The sequence below is a fragment of the Dermacentor silvarum genome, chromosome 3, assembly GCF_013339745.2.
Source record: "Dermacentor silvarum isolate Dsil-2018 chromosome 3, BIME_Dsil_1.4, whole genome shotgun sequence".
NCBI lineage: Eukaryota > Metazoa > Arthropoda > Arachnida > Ixodida > Ixodidae > Dermacentor > Dermacentor silvarum.
Genome location: NC_051156.1, coordinates 13,353,386 through 13,371,525, shown reverse-complemented (window position 1 = coordinate 13,371,525; position 18,140 = coordinate 13,353,386). Strand labels below are relative to the sequence as shown.

At 44.2% G+C, this 18,140-nt stretch overlaps 1 protein-coding gene across 1 annotated transcript in view; it reads right to left on the bottom strand.

Moving 5' to 3' along the window:
- The window catches only part of LOC119444220 (glucose dehydrogenase [FAD, quinone]-like), a 102,278-nt gene that overhangs the window by 55,140 nt on the left and 28,998 nt on the right, over positions 1-18,140 (bottom strand). Inside the window, exons 3-4 of the mRNA XM_049664497.1 lie at positions 15,221-15,423; positions 6,951-7,140 (exon numbers count right to left, since the gene is read on the bottom strand). Coding sequence (XP_049520454.1) covers positions 6,951-7,140; positions 15,221-15,423 — 393 coding nt within the window. The remainder of the gene's footprint in view (positions 1-6,950; positions 7,141-15,220; positions 15,424-18,140) is intronic.

The window sequence follows — 18,140 nt, the reverse complement described above, 5'->3', positions numbered from 1 at the left end:
TGTTTTCTCGCTAAATTGCAATGTGGACTGTGCACATAAAAGCAGGAGTGCCACAACGCATCCAGCACTTGCTCTGAAGTGCAGCATTGCGCCGGGCCCACTCGACATACCACGCTTGTTTCCTATAGTGACGGTTTAAACTGTTGCTTCGCAACACGTCACGAAAGCACGTGCACTCCCTGAAGATAGCACTCTGGATAGCGCTCACTTTGGCTGGATGGTACATGGCTGAAGGGTACATGGAAACGCAGCGCAATTATTTTGCTGAACCCACGCCCTCCACATGCGACCAGTTTTTTTTTTTTTCGCCCTGTTTCATATTCCTTTAGCTTCTCATTTTTACGCTTCAATTGAAACACCAAATCATGTACTGTATGCTTTCGTTGGCTTCAAATCATTGCGAATAAAATCAGACTCCATCTTCTTCTCATTCATGTTTCATATTTATATTACATAAAAATATACAGTTGGATACTGCCACGTCATCTGTGAGCGTATTTTGCGGATAAGTATATCAATTTTATGGCCGTAGCACTTAGCGACATAACGTTTCTCAAAGAGCACACCAGAAGTCCACCTCAAGCAACCGGAAGTTGAGATGTCACCGAAACCGTGAAAATAATAAAACCCATCTAAAAGGAGGTTATGGTTCAAGTGAAGAGTCGTATAGGATAGGTATGATATAGGAGCATTAGTTTAGTTAAGAAAATGGCCAATTAACTGTGTTTAATATTATCATTTAACATTAACAAATGTTCTAAATTGCGCGGTTTTTACCGTTACGTTGGCAACCTGTACCTTTACGTCTCGATTAAATCCATAGACAAGTCGACCGAAGTCAAAACTTTTTTTTATGGCACTAGCACCTAGCGACATTATGTTTCTCAACGAGCACTTGGAAGTGGCTTCAGGCAACCGGAAGTGGAGGTGTCTCCGAAAGCGTGAGAATAATAAAAAAAACACCTAAAAGGAGGTAATGGTTGATAACGCGCGCTCCGCCGGTGCGTTAGAACACGTCGTCAGTTGCTCTTCCAGGTGTGGTAGGAGAAGGACGTGTGTTAACCTAAGCTCTAGGGGCTAGCGCCATTAAAGACACTTAAATGGAACATTAAGGTCGCCTAAAGTTCTTTTTTCTTCCTTTCTATACCTCGTATAGCATTCAGCTGGTTGCATACCGGGTGTCTGAGGGAAAACTTTCAAAACGTTTTAAATATTGCCTGTGGCAGGTAGCACAATTCTAGTCCATGAGCTGGTCTACTCGAAGAGGCGTACATTACTTGCACAAAAAAATTGAAATGCATCATCGACTAATTAATAAAAATTCACAAATTATGTACTTAACTAATTACATTATTGCACACATCTCAATTTACAAATGCTAGCCTGGGACTTCGCAAGGCGGATCCACTTGGAACGAACTCTCAGGATGACACTAGTTTCGAGATATTCATTCCCGAACTTTGCGGAGAAATGCATTGGCGTTCGAGTTACTTTTGTCTTTCAATGCATGAAACTAAGTTTTGTTATGAAAGTAAGTGGAACGAAACGTGAATTTTTACCGCAAATTTGACGGCGCGTACCTTGTAAATGGTGTCATCAACACAATTCTTTTCAATTAGATATGCCTTGCAGTCTCACCCGCTATAATTTGTAAATTGCAATAGGCTGCCACAAGATAATGAGTTAAAGACTTAATCAGTGAATTTTTGTTAATCATCCGAATATTCACTTCAGTATTTTGTGCAAGTAATGTCAGCCCCTTCGGGTAGACCACCTCATGAACTAGAATTCTTCTAGCTGCCACAGGCACTTTTTAAAAATGTTTGAAAGTGTTCGCTGAACCTCCATAGTCTTGATCATGCCTTCTCTTTCGTATGCCTATCTGAAACGTGGTTATCGTCTCATGACGGGAATCTATACGGTCTTTCTGGCTACACTTCTGAATATTGTCATCGTGAAGGTTATCGTAGTGGCGGTTCGGCCATTTTAGTAAAATCTTCATTATCATATAAGCGTCGCCATGATCTTTTTTTTCGTCATTGTCTCTGTGAATCAGTGTGGTTAGAAGTAGAGAGTAATACTCTGCAGCTGCCTGCCAAACATAACATCATAATTTCATGCATTTATCGTTCACCTTCTTCCTCCTACATCGAGTTTTGTAAAGAAATTGAGCAGTTACTAAACATAGTCACTGATGAAAACAAGGATATTGTGATATGTGGCGACATTAACATCAACATTATCAACCCTGACAGTCAATGTTGCTCTGAGTACTTACGTACTTATCTTAGCTGTGGACTCTCCTCTCTAATTACAGCTCCAACCAGGTGTGAAATAGGCGGACCTAATACTTTATTGACCATGTACTGTCTAGCATACTTACTGATTTTAGCACAGCTGGAATAGTAGACTATGCCGTAACAGACCATTACCCTATATTTTTTTGCATAGGTTCGGTAATGCCTTCTCCAGCCGCAAAATATGTCAGGACATTCTTTGATTCTAATAAATTCACTCGTATGATTCGTGCGATTGACTGGGCTGACGTGCTTGAAGAGAAATGTGGCGAAAGGGCTCTTTAATCTTTTTTTGCAAAAATATCCGAATGCTCTAACTTATGTACAAGTAACAGTACTGTGACGCGATGGTTTAGCTCGCCAAGAAAGCCTTGGATTAGTGATTCTTTATTACGGTCCATTAAAAAAAGAGATAATCTTCGTAAGAAACTTAAAGTCCAGCCATTCAATAATGCGTTGCGACTGCACTTCCACACATATTCAAATGTTCTAACAGCCACTTTAAAAAATGGCAAGCGTAATTATTACGAAAATAAAATAAGGAAAAATGGAAGTGATACCAGACGAAACTGGCAGGTTATTAAGGAATACTTGAACATTCGTACAACTAAAAATCATATATCGTGTGTGAACCATGGTTCTGTTAATATTACTGACTCTCAAGACATAGCTAATGTTTTCAGTGACCATTTTAGTATTACGGGCGGTAGTCAGCCTGATTCAACGTTACTTAATTTTCCGCGCTGTTCTCATTCCTTTTACCTGTTCCCCACAACATCGCTAGAAGTATGTAATATTATCAAGTCTCTTAAAACAACCGGCCCAGGCCTCGACTTGATACGCCCCTCTAGCATTAAGCTTGTATCTAACGAAATCTCTCCTGCGTTAGCACATATAGCAAACAGATTATTTATAGATGGCATCTTTCCTAATCGCCTGAAGACAGGTAAAGTAATCCCAGTATTTAAAAAAGGTGACCATAAGTGCATGAGTAATTATCGTCCTATCTGCATTTTGTCTTTCTTCAATAAGGTGATCGAAAAACTAATACACAATCGCTTATCTAAATACTTATCGAAATTTAATCTTTTAACTCCTGATCAATTTGGTTTTCGTGAGAATTTTTCAACTGAACTAGCACTTATTACTTTTACTGAGAGGGTTAAGTTATCCATCGATCAAGGCCTCTTAGTGGGTGCTCTCTTTATTGATTTCACTAAGGCGTTTCATACAATTAACCATCGTATTCTTTCAAGTAAACTTGAATCTTATGGCATTTCTGGGCCGCCTTTACAATTAATTCGCAACTACCTAATAGACCGACCATAAATAGTAGAAGTTAATGGTGTCTTCTCCTCATCAAAAATTGTAAAACAGGCGTGCCTCAGGGATCAATACTTGGGCCACTTTTATTTCTCATATTCATTAATGACTTGCCAGAAATATTAACACATGCACACTGCCTTCTTTATGCCGATGACACCACTATTTTCGCATCTGATAAAAATTTACTCGCATTGCAGGATAAACTTAACGCTGACCTAGCGAATGTTCATTCATAGTGTGTAAAAAATAAGCTATCCATTAACCCATCTAAGACAACACTTATGGTATTCCATTCTTCAAGAACTTATCACATTGACTCTATTGTAGTGTCTCTAAATAATAATGTACTTAGAAGATCCGCGTCTACTAAATTTCTTGGTGTAATTCTAGATGAGAACCTAAAGTTCCAGTGCCATATTCAATCACTTATTCAAAAAATTTGGTATTCACATCATCATAAAAAAGCGCTCTTTATTTTAGCAAACCATTCTCATGTCTTTATATTACGCATACATACACAGTAATCTCTCATACTGCCTGTCATCTTGGGGTAATACATATGCCATACATCTTCATCAGCTAGAAGTTTTGCAAAAGCAGGCACTACGACTAATTGCATTCCAATCGCATACATCTCCCTCTGCTCCCATATTCCGTTCCCTAAATGTTTTACCTTTACGCATGTTATTTAATCATAAGCTGTCACTGCTTATGTTTCGTCTTATAAATACCTAGCTTAATATTCCAGGTTTTACTCGCTCTAGCCTAATAAATTATAACAACACAATATTTTCAGCACAACTCAATCTTCTTCTTCCAAAAGCAAGGACTAATTATGGGAAATTTACCGTCGCGTTTTCAGGCATTTCTGTTTGGAATTCAATACCATCTGATATGAAGTCATCTACATTATTATCATTCAAGCGTAGAATGAAGGAGCATTTCATGAACACTTTATCTGACACATAGTATAATTTAACTAACGTAGAAATAATTAGATGTTGTTCTGATTTACTATTATGCAATGTACTGTCCAAATTACCGAGTCACTGAATTTTGCCTATAAATTGATACTTCTCGTTGTTAGTTTTACGTGCCATTTATCCTCGTTTGAATTTCTGTGAGTTATCTTTAATGATTTATGCAATTTTTTCTTTCTTTTTAACTGTGTGATTATACTTGTGATGTTTTTAAAAGATTTTTTTTCTCTCTTACCGTTCATTTCCGATGATATAGAAATTGTATATATATGACATGACTCGCTGTTTGCCACGATCCTACTAACCCCCCTTTTCATGTCTTGTTAGGAGGTCCCCCGACAGTTGTTACTTCGGGACCTCCGAATGTGTACTTACACCCACCCTGTATTTGATTTTGTCGTCAAATAAATATTGATATTGATATGATATTGATATATATCCTCTTCCTTTTATTCATAGCGCTAAGTCTTTGAAACTGTCTGGTAGCTGCATTCACAAGTCGCGTTTTCTACCTGCGGGGAAACAATTTCAGGTTGTGTGGACCACTGCAGCGAGTCACGCAACGTTCACGCTCGCGCTTTCCTAAGAGCAATCAAGTCGGCAAGGCTAGAGGTCGTTTCCTGAATGCGTCATTTCGTGCATCTACCATATTCTCACAAAGATACCGGCACCAACACTTTCCGTTGTTGAGAACGTGCCCCGTAATGCTCCCGCCTGGGTGACAACAAGGCTGGTGCCGTTGGCCTCGTGGCGACTTCCATTTGGAACGTAATCGGCGCCGCGTCACGCTAGCTCTTCAGCAAGCAGCGCTTCGCTGACTCTCGAGCATTCAAGCAGTTATTTGCTGGAACTATACTTGTTACTGCTTATTTACACAAATTACAGAAAAGTAGTCGTGAGCAAGGAAAAAAATAGGCTGTAGGCGACTCCTCAACCCTAACGACGATGACTGCTGAGAGTTATGACGAAAGTTGTTATTTGTAGGATTCATGGCACTCCAGCATACATAACGCAAGTACTGATTATGTTATTTACGACGAAACAAAAATTCCAGGGTTTTGTCGTGCCAAAACCACCAAATGATTATGAGGCACGCTATCGTCTTCGGGTTGATTTCGACCGCCTGCGGTTCTTTAGCATGCACCTAATGCACGGTACACGGGCGTTTCTGCATTTCGCCCCCATCAAAAGGTGGCCGGCGCGGCCGGGACTTGATCACGCGCCTTCCGGCGTAGCAGCCCAACGCCATAGCCACTACGCCACCACGGCGAGTCCCCTTACGAGGAATGACGTTTAGGAGCCCGTACTGTCTTTTTGTATACAGCTGAAACCATAGTACATTCCATATCTGCACGTTCCATTGCCACAGGAACACAAGTAGTTCCACACTAAATGCTATGTCGAGCACATGAATGTTGTAAGACAGCGTTTCACTCTCGGAGCCCGAAGACCACGGAAGAACTGAACAAAGTAAGAACCGGAAACGGCAAAGCCATTCGTCGTTTGTCTTCTCGCTGTATCCAGTTCTTTCGGGGTGGTTCGACTCCTGCATGTACCCGCCTCAAAGCCGTGATTCAAAAAACTGTGTAGCCGGGCTTGTTGTTTTGATCGCATGCAATTACAAACACTGCTGGGAGCGCGGTTAAGAATAAGGGAACACATAACGACATATTCCAGCACGAAGGCACAACGACATAGAAGACACACAGACACACGTCACAGGTGTTGTGTCTTCTTTGTGATAGTGCCTTCGCGCTGCAGTATGTCGTTAAGTAAACAGCAACTAGCCCAACAGCCAGTCCTCCCGAAGGGAATACGTGACAAGGGCGCTGACTACTAACACCTTGGCACGGTTCCACTCGTTTTCGCTCCTCACACATAAATGCGCGTTTTATCTTGTGTGCCCTGAATCGCGCATTCCGTCTCAGGTTCTGTCGACGCATCAAACACAGCATTTTTTTATTGTATGGTGCATTGTGCGGAAGACTCATCACTTTCACCCTAAAGTTACCAACCATTTTCTTCGTTGCGCGTTTAATAACCAAGATGCCATGATGTACACCCCTGCTCCAAAATTGATTTATTTAGAAAAAGCTGCTAGCGGGGTTCAAAAGCCAACTGCTAGCGGGGTTCAATCCAACTCCACTTACTATTTCAGGCGTAAAACTTGTTTGTTGTTAGCTAGAAGAGCGGGTGCTGTGACTTCTATTAGGCGGACCTGCACTTGTGAGTGCTGTCGCAGGAAGGCGATAGAGGTTAGGATGACAGATACTATTAAACTTCAAACTACTTTGCTGCAGAAGGGTGAACGTGGTGCCTTGCAACAGCTGGTACAGTGAACACCTACCGTTAGCCACGTAGCTGGCATTGGTGTTGTCTTCGGACTTCTTGAAGTAGGGCAGCACCTCGTCGTACGACCACCCCGTGGCTCCGCCTGCGGCCCAAGTGTCGTAGTCGCGCCGGTTGCCTCGGTTGTAGATCATGAAGTTGAGCACGCTGCTGCCCCCCAGAACTTTGCCCTGAGTCCACACAGGTTTCTGCACACCGTGGATAAAAATCAGGTAGAATAAGGCAGTAGCTTACTTTGCTAAAATTGATCACGGGGCGCTATAACGTAAAATGATTCCAAACTGTTTTGATTCCATTTCTGCAATCAGCCCACCACGATTGGTCAAAACATTTTCAGGCCACTCCCAACTTCGCCTATCTGTCACGCGACGTCACGAAAACCACAATAGCTCCCCATCTGATATAACGTCATACTGATTATGCAGGCATGATTAAACCGCACAAATGAAAAAGTAAATGTTCCTGATTGGACGCCTTTTCACCATTAGCCCTCTCTTATTGGTCCAATGTTTTCGGGCTACGCCCACTTCGCCTGTCTGTCACGCGATCTCAAAAGACCCCGCGAAAACTGAATGCGTCAAAGTGACGTGTACGCGAAAAAAAAATGCATTTATATGCCGAACAAAAATGAAAAATTTTCTGAATAGCGAGAGACTGCCCCGTTCCGAAAGGAATAGAAGATGGCTGCCCGCCAATCGCTCAGGCCCTCTGTACTCGCACCTGCCGGTGAGCATGTATTTATTTGCGCATGATAAACCTTTTTGCGTGGCAGTAAAACGTTATCGAGCCCTTTCGGCATGCATACGACGTCGCTCTGCCAACTCTTCCTTGCTGAGGATCCGTTTTAGCGGTGTTCTTATCCTTCCGTTGCACGCCGCCGCGATTTTCGACCAGCTACCGCAAGCTAAGTAAGGCGAAGCGGACCAATCGGAGAAGCCGGCACCAACCTCTTCATGCGGTTACCCATTTTCACTGTGTGGCTTGGCCCCATCGAAACCCTCGCCACTAGAGCGTGCTCCTCGTCTTTTGTCAACCAATTAGATAAGAAAAAGCACTGAGTGTAGGCAATGCTATTGGTTTTGAAAGAGAACAAAGGTTACATCATATGGGTTGTTCAGACAACGCTGCGGGTCACCGCCCGATGCTTGCGTCGGTGGTTACATAAATTTGACAACAGCAGTTTGGAATCAAAACAGTTTGGAATCATTTTACATTATAGTGCCCCAAGAAATGATTTCACGGCATTATCTGTATGCACGTGTGCATATTCTCTGTATTGCCCTTGTGAGTTCGCGTGAGAGGCTTTCTGCATTAATGCATCTGCTGTATTGATCGCTGAATGCTCCTGTTGATGATGACGATGATTCATTGGCCTCTCGGCCAATGAATCATCAAAGAGGCGGTCACACATAGTCACCTAGCTTGTGTGACCTAATCAGGTAATCTATACTATATACTATGATCAATACAGCATTTCGCCGACCACTCTTTAGTCATTTATGTCATTCGTGAAACATCTATATCTACCTTGTACAGTTAATTATGCCTGCAACGGATCCTGTGCTATCAATGTTTTCCGTACTTTTTGTTGCCTGTCACCTGGTGGGTGGGCGTATGTTACTTTAATGGCGCTGAGGGTAGGCTCCTAAATTCCAGCATTTAGTAGCTCTTTTAATTTTCTCGGCTCACACTTGTGAGAAGCTCGCCACTATCCATGCAACATATTGTAGAATCTGAATATGGATGATAAGTTATTTTTACACAAAAGCGCAACTGACTAGTATTCTTTATGAATTCTGAGCAAAGTGACTCAAAGCGATGTGATAAAACCTCCGTCATTACGGGCGCTAGGGCGGCGTTCGGCTAATCTATTCAATATTATAACAAAATTTTATTATTAGACTAACTCCCGCAACTAGGCCGATTTTATGTCGATGTTAAATGTGCAAATGTGCCCTCGCAAAGTTTCGCACGCAACTCGGTTATAGCTTACGAGAACCTGCCCCTTCACCACCACGTAATTGCTTAGCGATCGCTTGTCTGACGTGACACACACTGTTCAGTTCTGCGTTCATGTAATATTGAGGCGTCGTTAAAGATTTTAAAGACGTGATTCGGTAAATCAAGCAGCTATCATGAAACTTAACAATACTATGAAATGACACAAAAAATATTGCGCAACGTTGCTCATTTAGGAGTGCACAATTAGGTAACAATGTTTCCTACTGCAAAAATAAATGTTGTGGCTCGAGCAAACCCGGCTGCATGAAGATGCTGCTAAGACAGCTCTTTGTTTTTCTGCATAAACGAAATATAGCAAGCGTCTGATTGAATCCGCGAGGTAATAAAGTCATAGTAATTCGGGCGAAGTCACTAGATTCACGCCATTCTGGAAATATATGTCTACAAATTGTGCCACATAACTGACTAAGTTCTCAAATAATCTTGTCCCGTATTGTTAAGGAAATCTGTTGAGACAGTATGAAGTGTACTTCGTAGCACGTTCTGGCAACAAAGTACAGGGTGTCCTTTTCTTTTTATACTTTTTTATGCAAAGGCTTAAGCGTAACGAAAGCGGCGTTATTGCACATAAGTTCCTCGCCTAAGCGGACATACTTTGCCGCAATATAGTGAATTCCAAAGGAATATAAACACAATATTGTTGGTTAAGTTCTTTTTATTATAACAAAAGGGGCAGTAGTTTAAATGGCAAATTTGTAGGCGGTAACTCTTTATTGCACCCCCATTTTTGTAAATACTGGAAATCTCACACCATTCGACCATTCATCATCAAGTTTTATGCTCGATGCAGGCAATATCCAAACCAACCACACAGGGGGCGCAGAAAAGGTGGCCCCGCCATCATGTCAGACGGAAACGCGCCGTGACAAAAATTGCGACAAATTTGAAAGTGACCCTGGAGGCTGCAGCCGTCGCACATCCCGTTGCGGCACCTGTTGCCTGCCCAGCATCTTGCATTTGCAGTGAGTTGCATCATTCAAACGTCGTCACAGGCTTCGTCACGGGACGTTTCCGTCAGATATACCGGCGGGGCGCACTCGGTATGCCTTGAAGAAGGGTAAAAAGAAGGACACCGACCACAGACAGAATGCAAGAAAAGACGTTTCGGCTCCCCTGACGGGAGCCTTGCTCACAATAAAATCAAGGACATGCGACACAATGTTTGTATGGTTTTAAAATATGACGGGGAGGGTTCCGTCCTTCCGGTTGAGGGTGTTATCTGTCATTTGGATTAGAAGGGATTCTAAGTGGTGTTCTGAAGTCAATTTTCTTTCTTTTTCTAATATCTTCGCGTTATCCCAATCAATCCTGTGGCCCAAGTCACCTGCATGTTCTGCAAAGGCGTTTGATGCTACTTTTTCCTTTTTGACATCGTTGACATGCTGCTTCAACCGCTGTTCGAAATTGCCTGTCTCGCCGATATATACGCAGTCGCAGTCTTCACATGGAATCCCGTAGACGATGCCAGGAAACTGTACTCGGAAGCTTGTCCTTCACGTTTACCAGCCGATGGCGTAATTTTTGGGATGGCACGTGAGCTACCTGGTAGAGCACTGCACGGGCCGATTTTTCAGCCCGGCCCCGGTCCGGGCCCGATTTTACACTAAGCTACCCGCCCGAGCCCGACCAAAAGTTTTATGGCGACACCCGGGCCCGGTCCGGGCCCGGAAATAATCTACGTTACCCGTCCGGTCCGGCCCGCCACCCCTTTACCTTAGGCCCGAGCCCGGCCCGAGACCTAAAAAGACCACCGAGTGGCATTAAAAAATAAAACAAAGAGAATAGAAGCAATTTATTGTGAAGGCAGAAATACATGTCATATGCAATTATGAACACCATTTTAGCGGTCTGAACGCAAATACCGGCGCGCAAAGTAGTACGAATGACCCTGCCGAGCATTATCGCCAGCAGTTTCCAACGGCGCGATTTCTATCGCCACCCGCCGTGGTGGCTCAGTCAGCTAAGGCGTTGCGCTGCTGAGCACGAGATCGCGGGATCGAATCCCGGCCGCGACGGCCACATTTCGATGGAGGCGAAATGCAAAAACGCCCGCGTGCTTGCGTTGTAGTGCACGTTAAAGAACCCCAGGTGGTCAAAATTAATCCGGAGCCCTCCACTACGGCGTGCCTCATAATCAGAACTGGTTTTGGCATGTAAAACCCCAGAAAGATGAAGATGACTTCTATCGCCACGTCACCACAGTATTTTTCCACGTCGGGCGCCTCACTGCAAAGCATGCGCCGCCCCAGCCGCTTGCCCCACTCAACCGTATTCTAGCTATAGTAAACTATAGCCGAAGCGCCGCCACGACCGGTCGTGAGCGCAGCGCATGGATGGAGTAAATGGAGAAAGAAAGCTTCTCGTTCCTCTATGGTGCAGCGTAAAATGTGCTGCTGCTTGGCGGCCAGTTGAGAACATGCGTGCAATTATGGATGGACGCAGTGCCATATTTCAGCCGCATGACGAATTTTGTGACCTTACCAGTCATCGTTTTACCAATTCGCCTTTGAAGAATCAGCAAGTCGCGAACCCGCTTACACTAATTACATTGATTTAGGTAAGGAATACAATGGCATACTTTGGTTTGAGGCGACTTCGGTCTTACTGGACTTTTGCATTCTGTTCAAACAGCGCAAAATACGACGGAAGAAGAAAAGGGAAGTACACAGGAGTAGCACTGCTAGCTTCCAGCTGCGCCGGGGAAAGTGGTTTTTCAGAGTCGAGACGCGTGAGGATAACTCGCTGCACGTTACATGCACACCATCAGAAAGTCCGAGCCCGGCCCGGGCCCGCGTCGAAATACCCGAGCCCGGCCCGAGCCCGTGAGAAAACTGCCCAACCCGGCCCGACCTGGCCCGACCTGGCCCACGGGCCGGGCCGGGCGCGGGCTTTCGGGTAAGCCCGAGCCCGCGCACTGCTCTACTACAGGGACGTCATAGCCACGTAGAACGCGGGCTAAGCCCTCGCTCACACCCGGCACAAACGGTATGGGGGTGCGTTTTCTTGGGAGCACACAGTCAGGTCTTGGGGGCTGAGACAGATGGCGTTCCACCGAGTTCACAAACGACCTCGGGTATACCACACGCCGAGAATTTTTGGCGCACTTCTTGTAGGTCAGCAGCCCGGCTTTGTGGCGTTGTGCAGATACGGTTGGTTCTGCCGACAAGAGAGGCTACCACCGATCTCCTCTGGTTCATCGGGTGCACTTAATTAAATTTCAGATACCGGCCTGTGTGTGTGCTCTTTCTGTACATGGAAAATTCCAGGTTGTGCCGGTCACGTTTCACGAGGACGTCCAGAAAATGTAGCTCGCCGTCTTTGATGGCCTTGATTATCTATGCCTTGATTGACCATTGAAAATCAACAATGAATATCGTGAGCAATTTTAAACCAATTTTTAAATTGGGGTGCATAAAATGTTATTGACTCCAAATTTGCTGCACAAAGAACTGCGTCAAGGCTCCAATAAAAGCAAATTACACTTTCTTTTTTTAAATAGCCTTCTAAGACCTAAGGGGTTCGCAGTGAAGTATATCCGCCTTGCCTAGGAACACTGTAGTATAAACGGCACGTTTGTCATGCTGATAGCTTTTTTGTAATAAACTACTATAATCTTAAACACACCCTATATGGTAAATGAGGCTTGCAGAATAGCAATGACTTCACTGCTGCGCATCTTCAGCTCTCTAATTGTAAAATGTGCGTTACCATCAGTAATGGAAGGTTCATCGGTGCAATAGAAAACAGTATTTTTTTAATGTTGATAAATTGGAAAGTTTTATACGCCTGAATGTTTTGAGAAATATTGAAAATTGCTGTTAATCCGCGATATTCATCGTTGTATTTCAACGGTCAATCAAGGCATACCGAGTGTGCCCCGCCGGTACGTCTGATGGAAACGTCCCGTTCGAAGGAAACACAGGGGTTCTCGACTATTTTTATTTTAACGAAGATCTCATAGGAAATGCCAAAACTACTCGATAGGTCGGAATCGAGCCTATTTTACTAACGTTCTAACGTTTGGTCTTGTTGATATACCATAGTAACAAATAAAAAGCACTTGAAAAGGAAGACCTGTAACTTTCGACAGATGGTTTATTTCAAACCGAGGAACCCATTTGTGCAATGACGACACCCATACGCCATAACAAAATGCCATGCACAGAGTTATGGCCTCCTTTTTGCCTTTAACAAATTTACACGTTCACACAACACCTGCCACACTATCAAATGGAACGTAAGGATGCATTCATAAATGGTATTTCAATGTCTGACAAAGAGAAATATGGAGTGTTCACACACTCAGTGCCCATATTTTCAATTTTCGCTGGTTCTATTTCTTGTGCGTTCGACATAAAGAGTTGTGTCGATAAAACCGCGTCCTTTTGAAAAAAAAAAATAAAAAGAACACTGGTTCGCATCCACACATGCTACAGTTTAATGGCAGCCATACATCGCGCCCCATCTTGATATTATTACAGTGCCCTCTTAATCTCTCATTACGGCAGCGGCTTGTCTGCCCGGCATACTACTTTACTGTAGGGAAGATTTCTGGTACACAAGTGCTTACTTGTAATTCACAAACCGCGTTCTATGACGCTTTATGCAGGCGTGTATCTTATACTGCGCTGGATTTCGCATCTTCCAGCTTTATTTCAACTTGCATGGGGCTGACTGAGAGAACTACTTTTACATTGGTGCTCTAAAAAAAGAAAGAAAAAAGCTGCAGTTTTGCCCGAAAGGCGAAGCGTCGATTACAATAGCAAATTACTAGACCGCTATATGAAGTAACGATAGCAGTTTTATCGGCCGTATAAACTTGGAACTGTTCGCTCACTAACTAAATTAACAAGCATGGTGTCAGCGCGCACAGGCAAGCATGAACACATCACACTCGATGACAACGGACACTCGCTGCAAAAACGCTGGCGTCAGTAAGCGAGGCAGCAGCAGCGAGCGAAGTGACCTTCGTGCTTCAACGCAAACTGAGCGACGAGAATACCGCACGCACAAAGGTACGAGCCATTTGCAGATCGCTTTCATGATAAAGCACGCATGACCGCGCGCGGCCGTGCAATGTACGTAGTTGGTGAACGAGTAAAACGCCGCGAGGCTCTCCACCATGAACTGACCACACGGTTTGTTATGAGTGTTTTCAAGGCACAGACCAATGACGATTCTCTTAACCAGCTTAATTACAGCACGCTGACCCAAATGGCAAACGCTGTTTCTTTTCACATGGTTGATAACACAAACAGGTTCGTTTAGCATAGAACGTGTGGGTGTGAACTGCTTTCTTTTGCATTTAAGAGAGCACCATTTTCTCGACACACAGAGATCAACTAACCCAACAATAAAGCCACGAGAATTAGCTATTTGGGCAGTCAATCTGTAAGCCCTGTTTTTGACAGAGAAAGAATTGTTATTTTTAGAATGCCTTCTAATGCGCGATTTGATAGTGTAACGGGTTTTCCGTGAATGTATAAGTTTGTCAAAAGCAAGAAACCCCTAGCTATGCGTGCGGAATTTTGTTACGTAATTTGGGCGTCGCAATGTAAAGGTGTCTGACTGGGTTTAAAATAAACCCATTTGCCTAAATTTATAGCGCTCTTGTAGTGTCCTCTGTTTTTGTCCTCGTCCTTTGGAAGCGCTTTATATTGGGTACGACTCTTTTCTGTACGCACCGTTGCTTTAGACTGAAAAAATCCTGACACAAGGTGGGAAATCCGGATTATGTAATTGCAGGAAATGTAAAGAAAGAAATATAGCGTTCTATGCTTTCAACCTTTTTATACCCGGTGTTGCTAACATACATTGTCAATAGAAATAAATTAAATTCAGTTTCTTGTGTGGGACGAAAAAACAAACAAACGACGAACTTGGATTTGTACCGGAAGTTTGAAGATAGGAACTTCTTTGTAACTATTTATGCGTTTTTAAACTGCGAATTTATTTTGCCATCATTTATCTGCATAATTTCGAACTTTTTGGCGCCCAGCAAAATACATTTGAAATTAAGAAATTTGCAGAACGTCGGGAATTGCTGTTCTTGCGCAGAAATAAAAGAAGAATACCATTCTATTTTGCTGAAATTTCATCAGGATTATCGCCTGCCATCGTTAATTTGTTGGTGCAAAAAAAATGGTTGAGTATTTTTTTTATTTTTTGCTATAGAAAAGGCAAGCAACGAACAGCGTTGCATGTGCTGCTCAGCCTCTATATGTGTAGAGGAGCAAGTTCACTCACTTGTTCCCTGAGTGCGAACGAGCAGCCCTCTTGTGGCTCGGCGACGAAGCTCCAGTCGATGTCCGTGTGGTGGCTGACGGAGGCCAGCATGGGTACGTCCGTCACCGAATCCTCGACGCCGCCGGCCTCAAGCAGCAGCACCCGGTGCGAGGGGTCTTGCGACAGGCGGTTGGCCAACACAGAGCCCGCCGAGCCACCGCCCACTGGGAAAAGGAAATAGTGTTAAAAGCAAGAGCGATTGTTTTTTTTTTTTTTTTTTTGTCGCGCCAAAGACTACACAGCACGGCCGTGCCAATGCAAAACAAAGGGTTGGAGGGTAGAGCCTGGCAGCTATGGGAACATCGAACCAAACGAACAGTGAAGCATTGTTAGAGGTTGAAATATTAAGCGATAGCTTCTTCGGCACTTTTTGCCACTCGTTGGTTGGCAATAGCGGTTCTAACCTCAAACCAGCTGATTTACTACAAGGATGTCCCGAAGCTGAGAGGTTTGGCGTGAGTCATTGTGCTTCTCAACGAATAAATAACGCAGCGGACGTGTGTACCAATGAATCAGCTTTTATAGCCATCTGAACCTGTCCTGCAGGTGTTCTGGAGATGGTGTAAGAGACGATGTGCCAATCCTGGAGACTGTGTAATCCGTGGTCGAGTGGGTCACGTGGTGGAGAAGGGGGAATCGGACTCCTTCCACTTTCTCCCTCTCCTAACGCAAGCGTGTGTTTTGTAAACGCTCGTATTGCTATCGCTGCCAACTTTTCGCCCGTCAGGTGAAAGTTCTGTAATTTTTTATTGCGATAGCAATTATATGGACACTTCAACCGGATTTCTGCCGTCGTCGTCGCCGTCGTCGCCGCCGTCGCCGTCGCCGTGAGGTTCCCTATAGATAAAATATTCGCCGCGTGCCGTATGCCCGAGCGGAAGCGTGCGGGGACGCGCGCTATCACGGAGAGCGAACGCACTCAAGCAAGGAAGCGGGCAGCCAGCTCCGGAGGGAGCGGGGGGGGGGGGGGGGGGGGCGCACTTCCACTCTGCCAACAACCGCGCTCGCCGCTCGCTGGCACCGTCTCTTATCTCCACACGGCTCTGACCTTTATGCGCCGTGCATTCGCCGCTCAGTTTCCGTTGAAGCGATAGACCGCACGCACCTTCGCCGCTGCGGAGTATCCGCTTGCTGCCAGAGTTTTGACGGTCGTTGTCTGCAGTCATTCAGTGTGATCTATTCATGTTTGTTTGTGCGCGCTCACACCACGCTTGTTCATTCAGTTAGTAATAGTCGGGCCACATTTTCCAACGCACGCTACGCATGCAATGCTGCCCGGATCGGCAGTGCAGCGCTACAGGTGTGTCCCTTCGCACGCGCTGCCCACGGGAAGCGCTTCTCATCAACACCACCGTTTCACACGCGCCTTCTCGTGGTCATCGAGTCTCTCTTCATGTCGGTCTACTTACGCCGCAGCACACCTGCTTACTTAATCAGCTCATGTTTACTACAATTCATATTGCTACCAAAGCCGCTCACCTTACTTCGTATAACATTGCTGTGTTGCTATCGCATTCATTGCTTCGCCCTTAGGGTGAAACTGTGACATTTTTTATGTACAATAAAACTGAGACCAAGTGCCCCCTCTTCATGCATTTTTGCTCATGCGAGATGTCAGGAGCATTCCAACAGCAAGCTCAGCAAAATTTGTGATACGGTTCAGTCGCGGTTACGCGCTGCCTATACGTTCCCTCTTGCACCCGGCAAACGACTCTTCTCGACATCAACGACGCACAACTGATATTTTTTGTCGTCGTCGGGCAACTTCAGCATTCCCAGCATCGTTTGTTCCACGGCGTGGAGAAAAATAAAAGTTCTCCACCGCACTGAGGATTGAAACCATGCCAGTGGAGCAATATCCAATTGGGAGACGAGCACACTAACTACATAGGTGTCGCCCAATTTTTTACATGGTACTTATTTCAATGAAATTGTGAATAGGCGGAAACTGTTTACAATATTGTGAGCACCAGATGGTCATAACCAATAACAGAACAACGACCAGAACATACAATGAAAGCGTCATACAAAGCGACACCTTCAATCCCAACAAAACCTTAAAAGAAGGAGTTAAGCACCATATAAAAAGTGTATATCAATCCACCTGTCATTTTGATCGTAAATTTCCTTCAAGTGCATAATCATCTCAGAAACATGTACCCTTGAGGAAACTATATTTTCTGCATTTCGGTCTTTCTATACAAGTTTTCTATTGGCTTTACACGCTATGAATAAAAACTCATCTATTACACGTACCATTGAATGCGCATACTAGAATATCGCATACTAAAATTCAGATCAAAGTCTCTGCAGATTGCTACGTTGTTTCAGCAACCTTACAAATGCGACAGTTAATTGAAGAAATTAGAATCTTTTTTTTTCTGAATCCATGTTCTAATTACCCGCATTGGGGGCGCAGTGGATAGTGCGTTGCACTGCTAAGCTCGAGAGCGCGGGGTCCAGTCACGGCTCCGGCGACCGCATTCGGCGGGTGAAATTAAAAAACGCACCTCTACCGTGAAGTTGGTGCACGTTAAAGCACCCTAGGTGGTCAAAATTAATCCGGAGTCCCGCACTACTGCGTGCCTTATAATCACATCGAGGTTTTGGCACGTGAAACACTAAAATTTAATTACCGTTCAAACTGGCAAGGCTTTAGTGTGTAATTATAAAAACGTTTTTGTAGAAGGATGAACTAGCATTTTGCGCACTGTGGCATGTACGTTAAGTCCTGGTAATCTGTTATATATATATATATATATATATATATATATTGATTGATAAATAGGCAATCGATATTAAATCTTCGTGCAAGTTTTTTTCTTGACATCGTGAACAAATATTATTTAGAAGAACAAGCAGTCGGAACGTGATTGAAGAA